This window comes from Stomoxys calcitrans, chromosome 3, assembly GCF_963082655.1.
Source record: "Stomoxys calcitrans chromosome 3, idStoCalc2.1, whole genome shotgun sequence".
Taxonomy (NCBI): Eukaryota; Metazoa; Arthropoda; class Insecta; order Diptera; family Muscidae; genus Stomoxys; species Stomoxys calcitrans.
Window position 1 is genome coordinate 81,635,990 of NC_081554.1, and position 20,891 is coordinate 81,656,880.

The window sequence follows — 20,891 nt, forward strand, 5'->3', positions numbered from 1 at the left end:
GTAAAGCTAGGGAACAGAGTTTCCCGTTTCTGTTTCCGGCTGACTGACCATAATAGGAGATTCGGGTGATCACGGAATGCGTGAGGTGGTATGGGGTAAATACGAGTTCGTCGAATCTAAGCATCTTTACGGATAGTAAACTGACCATGTGGGCTATAACAACTTGGACTGTAGGTCTTGAAAGAGATTATCGTCTTCTCTGAAGTTGGCACGATCTGCATCGTCATCATAGAGGGTAGCCGGACCACCTTCAGGTTCAAAAAGCTGAAAGGTCAAAGAATTATTCTGGATAAGGTAGAGCTGCCCCTCTTTTCGGAAGCCAAGTACTTGAGTGTGGTTCATGACCAGAAACTAAACTTTAGGAGGAACGTTGAGGAAAGAGTCAAAATAGGACTGAATGCATTCTACTCATGTCGCAACTAATGCCATTCTCGATTTAAGGTCATTGCACCTGTGTGTTGGATGTATGGCATCAACTATGGGAAGAGGTATGCGGTGTTCCTCAAACTTTGGGCAAACTCAATTTTAGGGACGCGCTGTGGCAGCATTATATATTTTACTTGTTCCTTGTTGACAGTTAGGACATTTTTTTCCTGAAAAGGGATCTCCTAGCTGGCAATGCCAATTCAACAGAACGATTTTCATATCCGACAAGGTAAAGTATTTAGAAGTGATCTTGGACAGGAAGCTGAACTGGAAATGTCGCATTCAGGAGCTTATTAAGAAGTCTCATGCTGGTCACTATGTAGACGGGCCATAGGATAGAAAAGGGGACAGAGTCCTAGGATAGTCCGCTGTCTCTAAAGGAGCGTGATAAGACCAATACTAACTCGTGACTCAGTAGTTTGGTAGTCTGCGAAGAAGAAAAAATGCAACATAAGACAATACAACAGGTTTAGAGATCATAAGGTCTTGGCATTGGTGGGTATATAAGAACCACGGCCACTAGGGCACTGGAGATTTTTCAAGCTATCTGAATTATAGACATACAGATGAAGTTAGAGGCAGCCAATGCGGCTATGAGACTTAAGGCGATGGTAGAATGGATTAGGGTAGGAAAAGGTCATAACATCGCTGTATAATTGAGGTGGCGATAGGAAACCTGTATGTAATGGAAGAGATTTCGGATTGGCTACCTCAGACGACACTCGAAGCCGAATGCAAGACACTGTTTCACCGGCACAGTCTTAGATTGAAGGAACTCTGCTATTGTCATCTGGAAATATATACTAAACGGATGGAGTAAAGCTAGGGAACAGAGTTTCCCGTTTCTGTTTCCGGCTGACTGACCATAATAGGAGATTCGGGTGATCACGGAATGCGTGAGGTGGTATGGGGTAAATACGAGTTCGTCGAATCTAAGCATCTTTACGGATAGTAAACTGACCATGTGGGCTATAACAACTTGGACTGTAGGTCTTGAAAGAGATTATCGTCTTCTCTGAAGTTGGCACGATCTGCATCGTTTGGGTGCCGGGCAATAGCGGGTAAAGGAGGAATGAAAGAGCAGACGATTCAGAAGTGAAGGCCAGAGGATTGCCGTCAATAAACTTAGTTAAGCCGAAACCTTTCTTGTCGACGCAGTTCGAGTAAAGGGCGTGGGCGACACACATCAGCGAAAAGGACGGTAGGACGACGAAAATCCTATGGGGAGATCCTGATCATGAGAAGACAAGCTATTACTGAAAGGAAGTAAGAAGGAGGTCAATATAGTTTTCGGCATCATAACGGTACACATAGGACTAGGAGCTTATTTATGCAAAATCGCAAGAGATAACATATGTAGGGCATGGGGAAAGATGATGTGAGGTTATACCATTTCCTATGTCATTGCCCGGTTTTCGCGGACAAACGAATCCATCAATTTTGTGGGGACACAATACCAGAACAACTTAGGGGCGTGTAATTGCGTGCTTGTCAGATTTTTTATCTACACAATTATACTATTCCATCTTTTGGAAGTTGTATTGATGGTTTCTATCGCCAGACAATGGCAATGGCTCTTGCTGTTGCTCCGTGTGTTTAGGTTCGAATCCCGGTCGGGCTCTGCCGAATGCTATTTTTTTTTTGCCTCTTAGGGCAAGAGCTCAGTGACCGGAGATTTTTAGCAATAGAAAAAGGAAAGCCTGAGATCACCACACACTCCAACCACTATGCGTTTCGTCATTTGGATAGAATAACTCATCGGTAATGTTGTACTTATATCGTATTTATTGCGAAAACGTCTCTATGACTTACTTTTTCGTATTTAGAGCGCAGCCAGTGATTAGCTGGTTCACTGGCTTAGGTGTATGTCCATAGTGGCGTAGGGAGGATTAAAAGTCGGTGATCATCCCCTCCTAATGTTGGCAACATATGTAAGGAACTATCCCATTTGGAAAAATGGTAAGACAGCCATGTAAAAACTTCCCCCCAAAGAGGTGTCGCACTTCAGCACACCATTCGGACTCGGCTATTGAAAGGAGGCCCGATATCATTGAGCTTAAAATTAGAATCGGACAGCATTCATTGATATGTGAGAAGTTTGCCCCTGTTCCTTAATGGAAATTTCATGAGCAAATTAACCATTTTGTACGTGATTACAACTCACGGGCACTCGGATGGACAGACAGGTTAAATCGTCTTAGAATATTACGACGATCAGTTATATATAGACTTTGTAAGGTCGGAAATGGATATTTCGATGTGTTGCAAACGGAATGTCTATATGAATATATAGACATTCCTATGGTGGTGGGTATAAAAATACTACGTCAATAGAAATGATCTAAATAATGAATACATAAAATTTCATCAAAACTGGACAAGGGAATTTAGGGTCAGACGTTAATGGGTGAATGCAGTCCCTATAAAAACTGATTTTCTAATGTGGCTAAAATATGGGCACAATGTATGGTGGTGGGTATCTCAGATTTTGCCAGGCTGAATATTACGGATATTTAATTTAATTCACCAATTATGGCAAAAAATTCTATCAATTTCTTTAAATAAAATCCATCTTACCTCTCAATATCATGAAAGATCCAATTTTCCGAAAAGTCTTTGCGAATTTTACGAATTTTACTAGTAGCAATTAGATTACATTCATCATCACTGTCTTTATCCGGGATTTCAGTCATATCTGGTAAATCCAATGACATAATTTCGACCGGTCTAGCATAATAGCAACAACCAGAAGCTGGAAAAAGTAAATATATACATTACAAATCATCTTATTAATCATTACAAATGGTAGGTGAAAATAAAGATGAACATGGTAGAGACCCTCTACCCCAAAAACGCCATCCAAAATCAAAAACCAGTAAGGAAAAGCAAAAGTCGGGCTGAGCCGACTATATAATACCCTACACCACCGAATCTGCGTACTATCGGTATATTTATCAATGGGTCTAGCTCTTCTCCTTCTGAGCGTTGCAAACAAATGCACAAAGTTATTGTATAATACCCTGTACCACAGTGTTGGGGTAGGATATAAATACCACCTCCAAAATTTCAGGCAAATCGAGTAAAAATTGCGCCTTTCAGTGGCCCAGATCGTCAAATTGGGGGATCGGTTTATATGACAGCTTAATTAGGTTATCAACCGATTTAGACCATACTTAACACAGTTGTTGAAAGTCATTCTAAAACGACATATGCAAAATTTCAACCAAATTGGGTAAGAATTGTGCTCTCTACAAGCTCAGGACATCTAATCGGAAGATCGGTTTATATGGCGGCTATATCAGGTTTTAGCCTAATTTAGAACCTACTTGACACAATTGTTGAAAGTCATTCCGAATGTAAAAAAAAATTCTGTCAAATCGGATAAGAATTGCGTCCTCTAGAACTCAAGAAGTCTAAGTCTTTAATCGAATTAGTTTTTATTTACAACTAGCAGAACCCGGCGCGCTCCGCTGCGCCTCTTTTACTTTATATGTAACAAAATTATCTTTTGAATATTCATTTTCGGCAATTAAAGAGCTTTTAGTGAATTGCTATGCTACGAAAATGGTATATCGCTTGACTAACAGTGTTAATCTCGTTAGTTTACGGATTATTAAAGAAAACAACCTCTACTCCAATTCAATATAACTTTATTACGTAACAAAGGCCTCTTGCTGCCACTACAGCAAAGCTACTGTTTTAAATGACGACTGCCGAACGACTCCAACAGAGACACATTTTATAGTCTCTCTCTATTCTAATCATTCTGTTCTTGCAGTCAGGGCTTCTATGTAAAATTTAAAAATTCAGTACCAAATGATACAACTCTATATATTCAATTACAAAATTATCGTTTTCTTTAAATTCAATCTTAGACAATCCATAACATATCGCCGCCCTTGATGGATCTAGGGAGACATCAACCACTTGACCTCGGAATAGGGGCCAAGTTGTGAATAGCTCTTCGAATTTGGCCATTTTTTGTCTTCACCTCGGCTACCCGGACCACACCTTTTGCATCTTTGTGAACGCTTGCCACCCTACCCAAAAGCCACTGCTTAGGGGGCAAGTTATCTTCTGCAACCAGCACCAGTTCGCCGACCTCTAAATTCTTTTGCTTTTTCGTCCATTTTACCCTTTGTTGAAGCTCGTGTAGGTACTCCATTGACCAACGCTTCCAGAAGTGTTGCTGAATGGCGGACACCCGCAGCCATCTGTCTTTATACGACCATTCTTTGGCATCCAATATTGGCTCTGCAATGCCGGCGATCGGTCCACCTGTTAAAAAATGACCTGGTGTTAACACACTTTCATCATTTGGGTCATTCGACATCGTTGTCAACGGGCGCGAATTCAATATAGCCTCTATTTCGGCTACCACCGTTGATAATTCTTCAAATGTTAAATGAGATTCTCCAAACACACGGTTTAAATGATATTTTGCCGATTTAACAGCCGCCTCCCACAGGCCTCCAAAATGGGGCGACCTAGGAGGTATATGGTGGAACTCAATGTTTTTCGCTATACAGTACGCTGATATTTTATTCTGCACCTGCTGGTCGAAGAATATTTGTCGCATTTCTTTCAGCTCACGCCGTGCACCTACAAAATTGGTCGCATTGTCGCAAAATAGTTGTGCGCACAGACCACGGCGAGCGACAAACCTCTTCAGCGCTGCAATGAATGCTTTAGCTGTTAAGTCAGAGACCACCTCCATGTGTACAGCTTTCGTGCAAAAGCAAATAAAAACAGCCACGTAACTTTTCGTTGTACGGGCACCTCTTAGATTAACTGTTGTTATAAATGGTCCGCAGAAATCCACACCGCTTACAGTGAATGGCCTGGCCACCGAGACTCTGGAGACAGGCAAGTCACCCATCAGCTGGTTACACACTTTAGGCCTGTATCTGAAACAGTGTAGGCAACTTCCAACAACAGATCGTACTAGTTTCCGCGCATGTGGAATCCAAAATCTTTGCCTAAGTAATGCCATAAGAGCCTGTGTACTTGCATGATAATGCGTTCGATGAATGTGACGTACATATGTCTTTACTAGCTTGCTGTCTGTTGGCAATAGTATTTGGTGTTTTGAATCATAAGGGAGATTCGCGTTCGCCAACCGACCACCCACCCTGATCAAAGGCACAGCGTTCTCATTCTCTATAAACAAGCTCAAACTCTTATATTTACTACTTGCTGGCAAGTCTCTCTGCTTGGAGAGTATGGCAAATTCCTCCCGAAAGTAGTGTTGTTGTAAAGCATACACAATGCGCATAAGGCTTTCATCCAACGATTCGCTCTCTGGCTTGAGTTTTCGGAAAGCAAATCTCAAGAGCGTAACAAGTCTAAGTAATTTTTGTACATCGCTGTGTCTTTCCATCCATGAGACAAAAACTGGTTTTTCAGCTTGCACTAGTAAGCTTACCGGGGAGCGCACCCTCTCTTCTTCCACTTCTGATCTTTTTTGTCTTGTCTTATTTACTGGCCAATCACAATAATACTTCAGCAAGAATTGTGGCCCTGTAAACCAAATAGAGTCATGTAGTTCAAATGCATACGCACCTCTTGATATTATGTCGGCTGGATTTAATTTAGATGGAACATGCCTCCAAATTGCCGTTTTACATTGTTCTTGTATAGACGAGACACGGTTGGCAATAAACGTGTTCCAATGAGACGGATGTTCGCTCAGCCAATCGAGGACAATCTCCGAATCAGTCCATAAATAAGTGCCATTAATATCCAAGGGAAAATTAGCTTTTGTTTTGCACACCAATTCGGACAATAACTCAGCCGCTAGCAACTCTAAACGAGGCAAAGATTGGGTCTTCAGCGGCGCCACTCTCGATTTTGCACTCCACAAGCGGACAGTTATTCTACCATCTTCGGCCACGGTGCGAATGTAAATGCAGCAACCATAGGCGCGTTTAGACGCATCCGCAAATCCATGCATTTCCACTCTGCAGAAATTATCTGACAAAACATACCTCGGCACTGCAATATCTTCGACGCCTTTCAGCTTTCCACGATACTCTACCCAATTATTATACATATCTAGCGGCAAAGACTCATCCCAGTTTAACTTCAATATCCACATATCCTGCATGAATATTTTACCCTTTACGATTACGGGGTTAATAAGTCCAAGTGGATCAAACAACTTAGCCAATTCCGACAGGACGATCCTTTTTGTTACTGCCCTTGTGACATCAAACATCGGCCATACGTATCGGAATGTATCTTCAACTGGGGCCCAGACTATTCCAAGGGTCTTTATAATATCGGCTTCATTCACTCGAAGAGTTTTTTCCTTTTCCAAAGATCCCAAACTTTCTAAAAAACTTGTGCTGTTCGAGTACCATTTTCTCAAGCTTAGCTGGGCAGTACCCACTGCTGATGTTAATTGGTGATACAATTCGAATATTTCTTTTTCCTTGTTAGTGCCGCTAATCAAGTCATCCATATAAAAGTCGGACATTATTGCTCTAGCCGCCATAGGATATTCTGCGACACAGCTTTCTCCCAGCATGTTTAAGCACCTTGTGGCTAAATATGGGGCTGATGTGGTGCCATAAGTAATTGTCTTTAAGCGATATACCTGTATGGCTTCACTCTCTGGCGGCTGCCACAACACTGCCTGGTAATTCGCATCCTCCTCTGTTACCCACATCTGCCTATACATTTTACAAACATCAGCAGTAATACCATACTTGTAACATCTGAAACGTAGCACTATGGACAGCAAGTCATCTTGTACAACAGGCCCTTTCATCATCACATCGTTCAACGACATTCCACTGCTTGTCTTGGCGCTGCAGTCAAACACCACACGTAATTTTGTACTTGATGATTCTGGTCGCAGCACACACTGGTGGGGCGAGTAATATTTTATGTGCTCGAGCTCGTCTTTCTCCACCACAGTCATGTGGCCTAGGCGTAAGTATTCTTTCATAAAGTCATCATACAACTCCCTAGTTGTTAAATCATTGTTCAATCTACGCCTTAAAGACAAAAAACGACGTTCAGCATTATGAAACGATTCGCCTAATTGGCTAACTTCGTTCTTAAAGGGAATCTTAACCACAAACCGTCCCGTATCATCTCTCTGAGTAGTTTCCAAAAATATTTTTTCACACTCTGCCTCTTCCTCTGTCCAGAACTTTTTCTTATTATTTACTTGTTCCACTTCCCAGAATTTCTCCAATTGCTGGTCGAGCTTAATATCAGCTGACTCACAACTGTTTATCATCAAACTGTGAGAGCGGAACGGAACAGAACATTCTGCTGCCTTTCCAGAAACAATCCATCCTAGTCTTGTCTTTTGAAGCCTTGGTAAATCTGGCTGAAGCATTATACGGCCGACGCACAATAAATCTAAAAAAATTTCAGCGCCTAGCAGCAAGTCAATGCGTCCCGGTGTATTAAAGTCTGGATCAGCAAGTATTATATTCTTTGGAATACTCCAAGACGAAACATCAAAATGCCTGTCTGGTTTTGGGGTCGTTATACGAGGCAACAAAAAGAATCCCAAATTGTATTCAGTCTCGTTTACAGATGATTTCAGTTTTGCTACGGCATACTTTTTGAGTGTTGTGGAAACCTCACCAACCCCAATAGCAGCTAGCTCACAAGGTGACCTCTTCAACAACAATTTTTGAGCTAATTTCTCGCACATCAGATTTATTTGAGAGGCAGAATCTAGAATCGCTCTAGCACGATGGAATCTTCCAAAGCTGTCACTCACCAACACCACTGCAGTAGCTAAAAACACCTCCGGCTCAGCGACAGTGCTCAAAACAGCTGAGCGAGAAGTCGAAGCAGCCACCAAATCATTTAGTTTATCGCTTTGTTGCTGGTGTTGCGCGGCAACAACATTCGCAGGCGGTGAAGAAATCTTGTGTAGAAGTTTGTGGTGGGCAGCACCACATTCGCTACATTTCTGCGCTGTGCATACTTTCTGCCAATGGCCTTTCCGTAAGCAAGTAAAACAAACCTTTGACTTTCGCGCTGCTATGTACCGGTTTCGTAATGTCATTCGAAGAAATTCGTTGCATTCAGCTAGGTCATGACTTCCTCCATTGCATATACCACATGACGACTTGGTAATCGCCAGCGACGATTGTTTATTTTTGCTGTTTTTCTGTGTGTAAGTTGATTTTGATTCTAATGACAAGCCTTTTGACTCACGTGCTTCTAAATTTTGGCAACGCCTACTCAGCACTGCAGAGCATTCTTCCCATGTAGAAATCTTTCGGTAGTCTACGGACTCCTCCCACTTCACTTGTGACTCTTCGTCCAACCTTTCCATTACCAGGTGAATGATCATAGAGTTGGCAATGTTTTTATAGTCACCCAGTGACAACATTGCACTGATGTGTGCGTTGACGGAATCTATGACGTGCCGTAGATGATTTGCTGATGGTTTACTAACCCTTTGTATTGAGAATAGAGCTGAAACGTGCTCTTCGAACATCAAAGACTTCTTGTCGAAGCATTCAGTCAACCGCTTAACAGCCTTCAGGTAATTTTCCTCGGTGACGTCAAAGTCTGCAACCGCTGCCAATGGTCTTGCACCCAAATGCTCTTTCAAAATCAAAAAACGCTCGCAGTCATCAAGGGATTTGTCCTGATCAATTAATTTATTAAAAAGTGAAATAAATTTTGGAAATTCAGAATACTTCCCTTCAAATGTCGGTAATTTGACCTCCCGACGTATTCGAGGGACAGACACCGACGTGGTTGTGTTGAGGAAACTAGTATCAGGAGCTGACGGTCGACGCTTTGACAAGAACGTCATAATCTTGGTCTTCGTCGTAACATAAGTCTCTTCCACTTCGGCAACAACAGCAGCATTTGCAGCAACATCAGCGGTTGGACAAATCTTATCTATACTCGCCTGCACGCTTATACATTGCTTAAAATAAGATTCGAGAATGCCCAGTCTGCATTCAAGCTCTTCTATTGACAACGCCGAACCTTTTTTCACAATGAAATTTTTAATACGGCCAATGTTTCCCTTCGTGCTGGACCTCAACTGCTTCAACTCTGTCATTTTTTGGATGGGATTCTGTGCTAAGTCATCCTCACGCTCGATTTCTGGATCACCAGCCATTATTAATTAAAAAATTTAAAAAATCTTTTAATTTTCAGTCAAATGCCGTTAGAAAACAAGGGATAATGACGGAATAAAAATTTGCTCTCAGTATCTCTTTGTTTTTCGATCTCCTTATAAAGCGCTTGACAGATATACTGCTGTCGCTCTTTGTTGTGGTCTTACGTTTTCAATCGTTGTACGTAAAGTTTGAAAACAATTGCTACGGCTTGTCACTGTTGGTTAATGTTAACAAAAGCTCGCAGTTCAGCAGTTTGTATGTCGACAATCACTGTTAAGCGTCAGCTCTGTTAAAAACAACAAATTACCCAACAACAGTATTCAACTCAGCCAGCCAATGTTACACCAGTTAGCCATCCAAAGACACAAGCAAGCTCACTGTCGATTTGTTTTCCTTATATAACTCTGTTTTTTGGGACCACTGTCCCGGGTTTCGGCACCAAATGTTAATCTCGTTAGTTTACGGATTATTAAAGAAAACAACCTCTACTCCAATTCAATATAACTTTATTACGTAACAAAGGCCTCTTGCTGCCACTACAGCAAAGCTACTGTTTTAAATGACGACTGCCGAACGACTCCAACAGAGACACATTTTATAGTCTCTCTCTATTCTAATCATTCTGTTCTTGCAGTCAGGGCTTCTATGTAAAATTTAAAAATTCAGTACCAAATGATACAACTCTATATATTCAATTACAAAATTATCGTTTTCTTTAAATTCAATCTTAGACAATCCATAACAAACAGTATAACAATACAACTGCCTTTATCTGAATCCATATGATCTTAATTGGTCTATGAATTCGCTCGGAGGGTTTAGGGCCTTTCTTAAAAGACTTTATTTGAGCCCGATATTCTCATGCTCTACTCTACTCTACTACAAATACCATTTTTTGAGCCCTATATTGCAATGGTCGGTAAATATAGGTTGTCCAAAAAGTAATTGCGGATTTTTTAAAAGAAAGTAAATGCATTTTTAATAAAACTTAGAATGAACTTTAATCAAATATACTTGATTGTCAGCTGATAACTGACAGAAGAAAGAATGCAATTACAGAGGCACAAGCTGTGAAAAAATTTGTCAACGCCGACTATATGGAAAATCCGCAATTACTTTTTGGGCAACCCAATATATGTCAGATTTAAGGGTGTTTTGGGGGAGGGGGTAATTCCCCAGACACTCAACCCTGAAAAATCAGTATCGGGCTCTACTCTGAAATACCATTTATTTAAACCTCATATTGCCATTGGTTTAAAGGGAGTCTATGGGATGAAGCGTCCCCAAACACTTGGCCCCAACAATTGGTTATGAAATTAGTTTTTCAATCTCAAATACCACTCATTTAAGTCATATATTACTATGGTCGGTAAATTTGTACTCTTTGAGGAAGGAGCGGTGCCCCAAATACATGGTCCCACATTGGGATATCAGATTCGTATTCTACTCCCAAATATATTTATTTGAGCCCCATATGGGAAAGGGGTAGACCTCCAGAAAATTGGTCCCGAAAATGGGTAAAAATTTTCAGCTCTACTCCCCAATACCCGTTTATTTGACACCCAGAAGCTCTTAGCCCTAAAAATTATAAGCATTGTGAAATACTCTCAAATATCATTTATTAGAATCCCACATTGCCATTGGTCTAAAAATTGGATTGGATTGGATTCGTTTTCTAATCTCAAATAACTTTCATTTAAGAGGCATGGGCCCTAAAAACTATCAATAGCGATCCCCACTCCACCGAAATTTTCATTGGGAGAAAATACGTCCTATTTGGGGGTTGTTATAGTGACTAAAAGTTGATATCAAATTCATGGTCTACTCCCAAATACCTTTAATTTGAGCCCCATTTTTCCATTGGGGGCGGCCACTCAGTGACTTGGTTTTGGAAATATATATCAGACTCTTGTTCTACTCTATAATATCTCTTATTTGAGCCTATTTGGGTGGTGTCATAGGGGTGGGGTGGCTCCATAGACACTTTTCACGAATATTGATATCAGATTCTTACTTTACTTCCAAAGACTTTCATTTGAGCCCCATATTGCTATGGTCGTAAATTTGTCCTCTTTGGGGGATATTCTCGGATATGGGCGGCCCCAAACCCTTGGTCCCACATCTGGGTAACAGATTCGTATTCTACACTGAAATACCATTTATTTAAGCCCCATATTGCGATGGTCAATAAATAAGTCCTGTTTGGGGGTGTTTTGGGAAAGGGGTGGACCCCCAGAATTTTGGTCCCACATTTAGATATCAGATTCGTATTTTACTCGCAAATACCTTTCATTTGTGTCCCATATTCCCATGGTCGGTAAATATGTCCGATTTAGGGGTGTTTTGGGGGTTGGGGTGGTCCCCCAAACACTTGGTCCGACAATTGGATATCAGATACGCTTTCTAATCTGAAATACCTTTCATTTGAGTCCCATATTATTGTGATTTGGTAGGTTTTGGGGGTGGGGTGCCGCCCTAGGTACCCCATCCGAAATTTGGATACCAAAGTTTTGTTTGTAGGTTACTATAACAGAGCACACAAAATTTCGCCTTAATCGCACCACCTATCTACGAAATCTGGCGTTTCTGAAAATTGGGATAGTGGGAGGGTCCGCCCCCTTCAGATATCAAAAAAAGTTGTACCCTACTTTCATTATGCACCATCTGTGAAAATTTCAAGAAAATCGGTTCAACCGTTTCTGAGTCTATAAGGAACACACAAACAAACCAACACAAATTGATTTTTATATATAAGAAGAGACTTTAATTTTGGCTGAAATTTTGTACGCGGTCTTTAAAATCGGCCTGATATAGCTCCCATATTATATCTCCTGATATAGCTCCCATATTAACCGATCGCCCGATTTGACTTCTTGAGCCGCTACAAGCAGCAATTTTTGTCAGATGATTTGGCTGAAATTTTGCACGTAGTGTTCTGTTTGGCTTCCAACAACTGTGTGAAGTAAGGTTGAAATCGGTCAATAACCTTATATAGCTCCCATATAAACCGATCTCCCAATTTGACTTCTTGAGTCCTTAGGTTAGGTTAGGTTTAAGTGGCAGTCTGTCATCAGACTTACTTAGACTTTAGCGTTCATTGTAATACCACGGGAACAGAAGAAGGAAGATGCCATCTAGTTCCTACCGTTGAACCATTCAGATCACTTTAAAAAGCCCAAGAACTTGCGAATGTTCACATCCGCTAAATCAGACAGGTTCTCAAAGAAATTAAAATCTAAAGTGGAACTCCTTCTGACTGCTAATGCGGGACACACACACAGAAGGTGTTCTATAGTCTCTTCTTCTTCGATGTCCTTACAGCTTCGGCAAAAGTCGTTGCTGGCAACCTTTAGTCTGTCAACATGTTTTTCGATTAAACAGTGACCTGTCATGACGAACACAAAGCCTGAGACGTCTGTTCTAGCCAATGACAGTAAAGCAGTAGACCTCTTCAAGTCTAGATTAGGTCACATTGTATAGGAATGCTCACAGGCCCCTCTTTGTGATCATCTATCATTCGTTGTCTTTCGGGCTTGGTTCTGAAAACATAGCTTACATGTCGCTAGAGGCATACCCAAAGATTTCAGTATCCCTGGAATGTGTAGGGTAGTTCCTAGTCTCGTAAGCTCGTCCGCTTTACATTTACCTAGGATATCTCTGTGGCCCGGCACACAGAACAGGTGAATTTTGAACTGTTCAGCCATCTCGTTGAGAGATCTGCAACCGTCGAGGGTGATTTTTGTGTTCAGAAATACGTTCTCCAGGTATTTAATGGCTGCCTGACTGTTTGAGAAGATGATAATGACATTATATCTTAGCCATTCCACCACTTTCTTAATTGCAAGGATTTCCGCTTGATACATCCTGCAGTGGTGGGGTAACCTTTTCAATATGACCAGTTCTAGATATTTAGAATACACTCCAATGCCCATCTGGTCGTTTAGTTTGGAATCATCCGTATAGAAGTCTACGTAATTTCTGTTACCAGGGATATTGTAGTTCCTATCGGTTCGATCAGGAGTAGTGGTACAGTACTTTTTTTATCAAAAAGCGGCTCAGATAGGGTGTAATCTACACTGCCTGGAACATCAGATATTGTATCAAGGACAACACAGTGTAAGTAGCCGCCATTTGACCAATGAGAAAGCTCCCTTAATCTCTCTGCAGTGGTCACTGCAATTTGGGTAGCCACAATGTCCGGAGGCATAAGATGTAGCATTAAATTCAGTGTATCAGATGGTGTTGTCCTCAGTGCGGCTGTGATGCACAAAGAAGCCATCCTTTGGATTCGGTTAAGTATTGAGCAGTAGGTGGACTTTTGAAGCGCCGTCCACCAGACTACAACACCATATACATTATAGGTGGGACAATTGTATTGTATATATTGTCAATTGTATTGTATATTGTATTGTATATTGTATATATTGTATAGTATATACCCAATGCATGACACGCGGTCTAAACCCTCAATTTTTGCCAATGGCTCTCTTGCAAGAGTGGCCTTGCTTGCCCTTTCCAAAATGTTGGATATGAAGTTCAGTTGCCTGTCCAGCAAAACACCCAGTTATTTTGCGCTTTCTGTAAATGGAACATTCTCTCCTCCCAAGGAGACAGGTTTCACTCTAACTTGCAACTCCTGTTGAAAAGAACTACTCCTGTCTTGTATTGGATTTATATTTAGTTCACGTATTTATACCTTGACTTCTTACAAGCCGCATTTTTGTCCGATTTGGTATTCTGTTACGACTTCCAACAACTGTGTCACAACATATGGTCCAAATCAGTACAGAACCTAATATAGCTCCCATTTAACCCGGTCTCTCGAACATCCTTGTTCGGTTCCTTGAAGGTTTTATTTTTGCTGGTTTAACAGAAGTTTGGTTGTAGAATAAATTAATGCCCCTGAACTAACTTTTTTGTATTGATTTTTAGCAGAATCCATGGTGGTGGATTCCCAAGATTCGGCCCGGCCGAACTTAGCACGTTTTTACTTGTTTTGGCTCAATTCCATTAAAAGTATGTACTTACAACGAGTTCGAATATGAGCATTTGTTTGTGCAACAAAGCCAGAAAATCTTTCGGGTGAATCATAATCTCTGGTACATCTTGATCTTCTAAAACTGTACTCTGGATCATAATATGACCTTCTGCGGCGAGGTGTTTTCGATTCGTAGTCATGTAAATCCTTTAAAATTTTCTTTCCTTTGAAATCATTGCCTGACTTCAACAACAAAACACTCTGATCCACACCTAAAATTCCCACAAAGGAGTTGGGGTCGGTTTTTATATTCAAGGTGACTTCATCACCGGTTTTTGCCTCAGCTGGAGCTGTAATTTGCAACTAAAAAGATGAAGAGTGACAGTAATTGGAAACTGACCTATTATGTATATGACAAACTTACCTTATTCTCAAATTTATTTGCTAAATTTATGATTTTTTCACACACCACTACTTGACCATGTTCAATATAATAGGCAATCATTTTTGCAGTAGGCATCATATCGAATGTGGCCTTAATCTTTATGCTACAAGTCTTAGCTTGAGGTTCTAGTTTGACATATTCATGCTGTAGAATTTTACCACGTCCCAAAATGGTGTAGACAAAGTAGGATAAAGGCTGATACGACACTACATCAGCGATGAAATCTTCACCAATTGTTGGTCTGAAATGATAAAACAAGTTGGTTTGAATTATATATATAGAATCAATAGTTGAGAATATCCCCCTCCCATTGTTAATTTAATGTAAATATTTGTGTTACATAGTGCTCATAACATACTCATCTGGTTTGAGAAGTATTTGCAGAACAATCCACTCTTCAAAATATGGTTTTGGAGAAACTTTTCCTTTTAGAGCCGCATCGACTGCTTTAAATCCATTGGTGTGGTAAGTTTCTTCCTCATATGCAACTTTTACACTGGGATAGTAGCCTTCCTTGGACAATGTGAAATTAAATGTTGCCACCCCATTCAGATCCACAGCACTTTCAAAAACCAAATCATCGTCTTCATGAGAGTCTCCCAAAATCCTTAGTTTGGCTTTAGATTTGTCGCTTGTAAAAGGTTTATCATCAAATCTTTTGATTATGGCTTTGATCTCAATGGGCTTGTTGATTTCATAAGAGCCGCACATATCTGGCACAGATATAATATAACGCGAGCCTCGAACATTAATGCGAGTTGAAGAATTCTTTTGAATGCCGGTCAAATCTTCGGTCATAACAACTTCAACCATAATTTCGGACATATAATCGTATTGCGGATCCATTTGCAGGTCTTTTATTAAATCGAATTGCACATCTCCTCTGCCTGACATGCTAATGGTTTTTTGAGCCACTGTAGTTTCTCGACTATACGACAGATAGTTGGCGCTTACAGTTGCCTTACCCTTTACTGGCTTGCCATATGTATATTTTGAACGAATTGTTATGTTTAATGTGTTATCGGCTAAAGCCACCTCTTTGTCCGCTTCAATTTCTACACTAAATTTGGGCAATACATATTTGGCAACTTTGAAACTTTTGTTTGTTCTTGTCCACCTCTCTTCGCCATAGGTTATGCAAATGCACCAATCTCCCAAGACCGGTTGTTCGGACAACTGCATCTTGCCCGAATGAACACCTTTGACGAATGGTATATTCTCAATGTATTTTATTTGATTATATGCACCATCGAGCACAGTAAAATGTAGGGGCTTTTGAAGTTTGGCCGGCTTGGTATATTCATCGAGAGCTAAAATTCTATACTGAACCAAATCACCGGGCTTGTACATTGCCTTGTCGGTTTGTATATAAATCTTTGGCTTAACATTTTTGTAGTTCAACTCGGAGGTTTGTGTAAAAATCAAACCACTAATGCCCTCCGTTTGCAATTCGTAGGTACCATCTTCCAACAGCGGCGGCATTTTAAAGACAACTATTTTCGATTCGGTCGGCTGGATCTCAATGGTTTTGGTTTCATTATAAGAGGGTCCAGATATGCCCACCTTCATTGTTACACACTCTGACATATAGTGGAGTGCAACTGTAACACCATATTCAAAATCCGCTTGTAGTGTTCCTGGAGCAAATATGGTGTAATAGCTGGAAAATCAAATAACAAACAAGAATAAGTTTATTATCGACAAGTATTTAGCCACTATTTGTTACCCAACATTTTGGAGCTGTATCGGGCTATAGACCGAATCAGACCATAATAAATACGTATGTTGATGGTCATGAGAGGATATGTCGTAAAAAATTTCAGGCAAATCGGATAATAATTGCGACCTCTACAGGCTCAAGAAGTCAAGATCCCAGATCGGTTTATATTACAACTATATCAGGTTATGAACCGATTTGAACTATACTTGGCACAGTTGTTGGATATCATAACAAAACACGTCGTGCCAAAATTCATTCAAATCGGATGAGAATTGCGCCCTCTAGAGGCTCAAGAAGTCAAGACCCAAGATCGGTTTATATAACAGCTATATCAGGTTATGGACCGATTTGAACCATACTTGGCACAGTTGTTGGATATCATGACAAAACACTGAAACATTTATAGAGATGGCTTTCTATCGGGTAAATACCCAACGCTTGGGTATTTATTGGGTAAATGCGCAATAAATACCTTTTTTATACCCTCCACCATAGGATGGGTATATACTAATTTCGAAGTGTATATATTCTTGATCGTCATAACAGTTTAAGTCGATCTAGCCATGTCCGTCCGTCTGTCTGTCGAAAGCACGCTAACTTTTAGGGAGTAAAGCCAACCGCTTGAAATTTTGCACAAATACTTCTTATTAGTGTAGGTTAGTTGGGATTGTAAATGGGCTATATCGGTCAACGTTTTAATATAGCGGCCATATAAACCGATCTGGGATCTTGACTTCTTGAGCCGCTAGAGGACACAATTCTTATCCGATTTGGCTGAAATTTTGCATGAGGTGTTTTATTATAACTTCCAACAACTGTGTTGAGTATGGTTCAAATAGGTCCATAACCTGATAGAGCTGTCATATAAACCTATCTGGGGTCTTGACTTCTTGAGCTTCTGCAGGGAGCAATTCCTATCCGATTTGGCTGTCATTTTTCACGTGGTGTTTTGTTATGAATTCCAACAACTGTGTTAAGAATAGTTCAAATCGGTCCATAACTTGATATAGCTGCCATATAAACCTATATGGGATCTTGACATTTTGAGCCTCTTATGGGCGCAAGTATTATCCGATTTGGCTGAAATTTTGTACAATGTCTTCTCTCATGACCTTAAACATACGTATCGAATATGGTATGAATCGGTTTAAAGCCTAATACAGCTCCCCCATAAACCGATCTCCCTATTTTATTATTTCACCTAAAGTGAGCAATTCTTCTTAGATTTAGCTGACATTTTACACAATGACTTGTGCTATGGTCTCCAATATTCAATTCAGTTATGGTTCGAAATAAACCATAACTTGATATTGTTCCAATAGCATAGCAAATCTGTTCTTTTATCCTTTGTTTGCCTAAAAGAGATTCCGTGGAAAAAGCTCGACAAATGCGATCCATGGTGGAGGGTATAACACTTTTTTAATTGTTGGGTATTTATAATTTTGCAGATATCTTGGGTATAAAAACATTTTGCGAACAATTTTTGATGATTTCCTATTCTTAGAATATAAACCTGATCTTCTGATCTCATAAATTCGGATTCTGGTAGACTCCTGTGAAATTTGGCACAGTGAGTTCTGGTAGACTCCTTATCATTTCAGTGAAGTGTGGTTCAGATCAGACTATATTTGGATATAGGTGCCCTATAGACCTACCGCACGATCTCCCGATATAGGATATAGAGCCCATAAAAGATCCAAATAATTACCCGAATTCGATGAAATTTAGCACAGTGTGTTTTGATAGACCCCGTCTTCTCCCTATCAAATGTGGGCCAAATCGGACTATATTTAAACCGATCTGAAATTTCAGTGAAATCGGATTATAAATGCGCCTTTTATTGTGCCAAGACTTTAAATCGAGATATCGGTCTGTATGGCAGCTATATCCAAATCTGGACCGATTTGGGCTAAGAAAAATTTCGAAGAGCCTAATATAACTCACTGCTCCATATTTCGGCGAAATTGGACAATATAAGTGCCTTTTATGACCGCAAAACTTTAAATAGAGTGATCCGTCTATATGGCAGCTATATTTAGATCTCGACCGATCGGAGCCAAATTGAAGAAGAATGTCGAAGGCCGAAGGTAGCTCACTGTCCCAAATTTCGGCGACATCAGACAATAAATGTGACTTTTATGGGCCCCAAAGCTTAAATCGAGTGATCGGTCTATATGGCAGCTATATCCAAATCTGGACCGATCTGTGCAATATTGCTGAAGTATATCGAGGGGATTAACCTAACTTACTGTCTCAAATTTTGGCGATATCCGACAATAAATGTCGGGCCCACAACCTTAAATCGAGATATCGGTTTTTATGGCAGCTATATCCAAATCTGGACCGATCTGGGCCAAATTGCAGAAGGGTATCGAAGGGCCTATACACAACTCTCTATCCCAAATTTTGGTAAAATCGGACAATAAATACGCCTTTTATGTGTCCAATACCTTAAATCGAGAGATCGGTCTATTTGACAGCTATATCCAAATCTGGACCGATCTGGGCCAAATTGAAGAAAAATATCGAAGGGCCTAGCACAACTCACTGTCTCAAGTTTCAGCAAAATCAGATAATAATGTGGCTTTTATGGGCCTAAGACCCTAAATCGGCGGATCGGTCTATATGGCAGCTATATCCAAATCTGGACCGATCTGTGCCATATTGCAGAAGTATATGGAGGGGCTTGAAATAACTCAATGTCCCAAATTTCGATGATATCCGGCAATAAATCCGCCTTTTATGGACCCAAAACCTTATATCGAGAGATTGGTCTATTTGACAGCTATATCCAAACCTGGACCGATCTGGGCCAAATTGAAGAAAAATGTCGAAGGGCCTAGCACAACTCACTGTCCCAAGTTTCAGCAAAATCAGATAATAAATGTGGCTTTTATGGCCCTAAGACCCTAAATCGGCGGATCGATCTATATGGGGGCTATATCAAGATAAGATGGGCTACTTCGAACTTAACCAGATTATGGACAAAAAAGAATCTGTGCAAAGTTTCAGCTCAATGTCTCTATTTTTAAAGACTGTAGAGTGATTTCAACCGACAGACGGATGGACAGGGCTAGATCGTCTTAGAATTTTAATGCTGACCAAGAATAAATATACCTTATAGGGTCGGATATGGATATTTCGTTGTGTTGCAAACGGAATGACAAAATTAATATACCCCCATCCTTAAGTGGTGGGTATAAAAATCAATTCTGAATTGATAGGCTATAGTATCAAATTGTATGAATCAATTTTATAATACTATGTACATACATCACTTGCACTGGGAAACGTCTTTGATTTTATTCGAAAAAAATGGCAATTTCACAACTTTATGCAATGCACGCATATTGAATCAATTGCTCGTTTTTGTAAAAGAATTTGTTTACGTTAAATTTTTTAAATGTTTTGTGCACGCTGTAGCATATAACCGAAAGTCTGAAGGAAGTTTGTGGTTCTAGAAGCTAGCGCACGTATATGGGACCGGCCTACTAGCTCGTCGGAGGGATAGGTTCGATGCTTCTCTAGCCATTTGTTCGCTACAATTAAATTACTTTATTTATACGTGCAAAAAGGAAAGAGGATAAAGGGGGAAAATGTAGGCAGTGATTTCGTTGGTCCATTTCTTTGGACAGACGTAAAGGTGGTGATTCGTCCATATTGCCCTCCCAGCCTGGTCATAGGAATGCCAACCGAAATACAAATTTGTTCCTAAGACCCCTAACATCACAGTGGCCTAACTATCTAGCCCATCGGCAAATCAAACAGGATGCTTAAACGAGTTAGTTCAAATCCATTTTAGGTTTATTAAATCCATAAGTAATTTTCATGGTATTTTAGTTATTACTAGTAAGTTAAGTTGGGCTTTAATCATATTCTTAAATTTTATAACAGGGAAAAAATTACTTAGTGTGCCAGTATATAAAAAAACAAATTAACTTATTAGCATCTAAAAGTCTTAAAATTTATATGCAAAAATATTCAACCAAATGTTTCATAACCGAAAATTATTACCCACTCTAATGTGTTTAAACGCTCATCAAGAAACAGATATTGTCACCCAAGTTGCAATATACAATATAAAGAGAATAAATAAACATTACTCACATTCAGCATGCCATACAAAAAAAATGTTGCTCCAACGTCGAAAGGCCTTTCGATGAGCGCTGGTGGCTGTGTATGGGGGAGCAATTTACAGAATATGACAAT

The 20,891-nt window shown here is 40.2% G+C and overlaps 1 protein-coding gene across 1 annotated transcript in view; it reads right to left on the reverse strand.

Moving 5' to 3' along the window:
* The window catches only part of LOC106084947 (alpha-2-macroglobulin), a 42,633-nt gene that overhangs the window by 11,763 nt on the left and 9,979 nt on the right, over positions 1 to 20,891 (reverse strand). Inside the window, exons 2-5 of the mRNA XM_013248930.2 lie at positions 15,321 to 16,622; positions 14,942 to 15,203; positions 14,568 to 14,880; positions 3,004 to 3,178 (exon numbers count right to left, since the gene is read on the reverse strand). Of these exons, the coding sequence (XP_013104384.2) occupies positions 3,004 to 3,178; positions 14,568 to 14,880; positions 14,942 to 15,203; positions 15,321 to 16,622 (2,052 nt within the window). The remainder of the gene's footprint in view (positions 1 to 3,003; positions 3,179 to 14,567; positions 14,881 to 14,941; positions 15,204 to 15,320; positions 16,623 to 20,891) is intronic.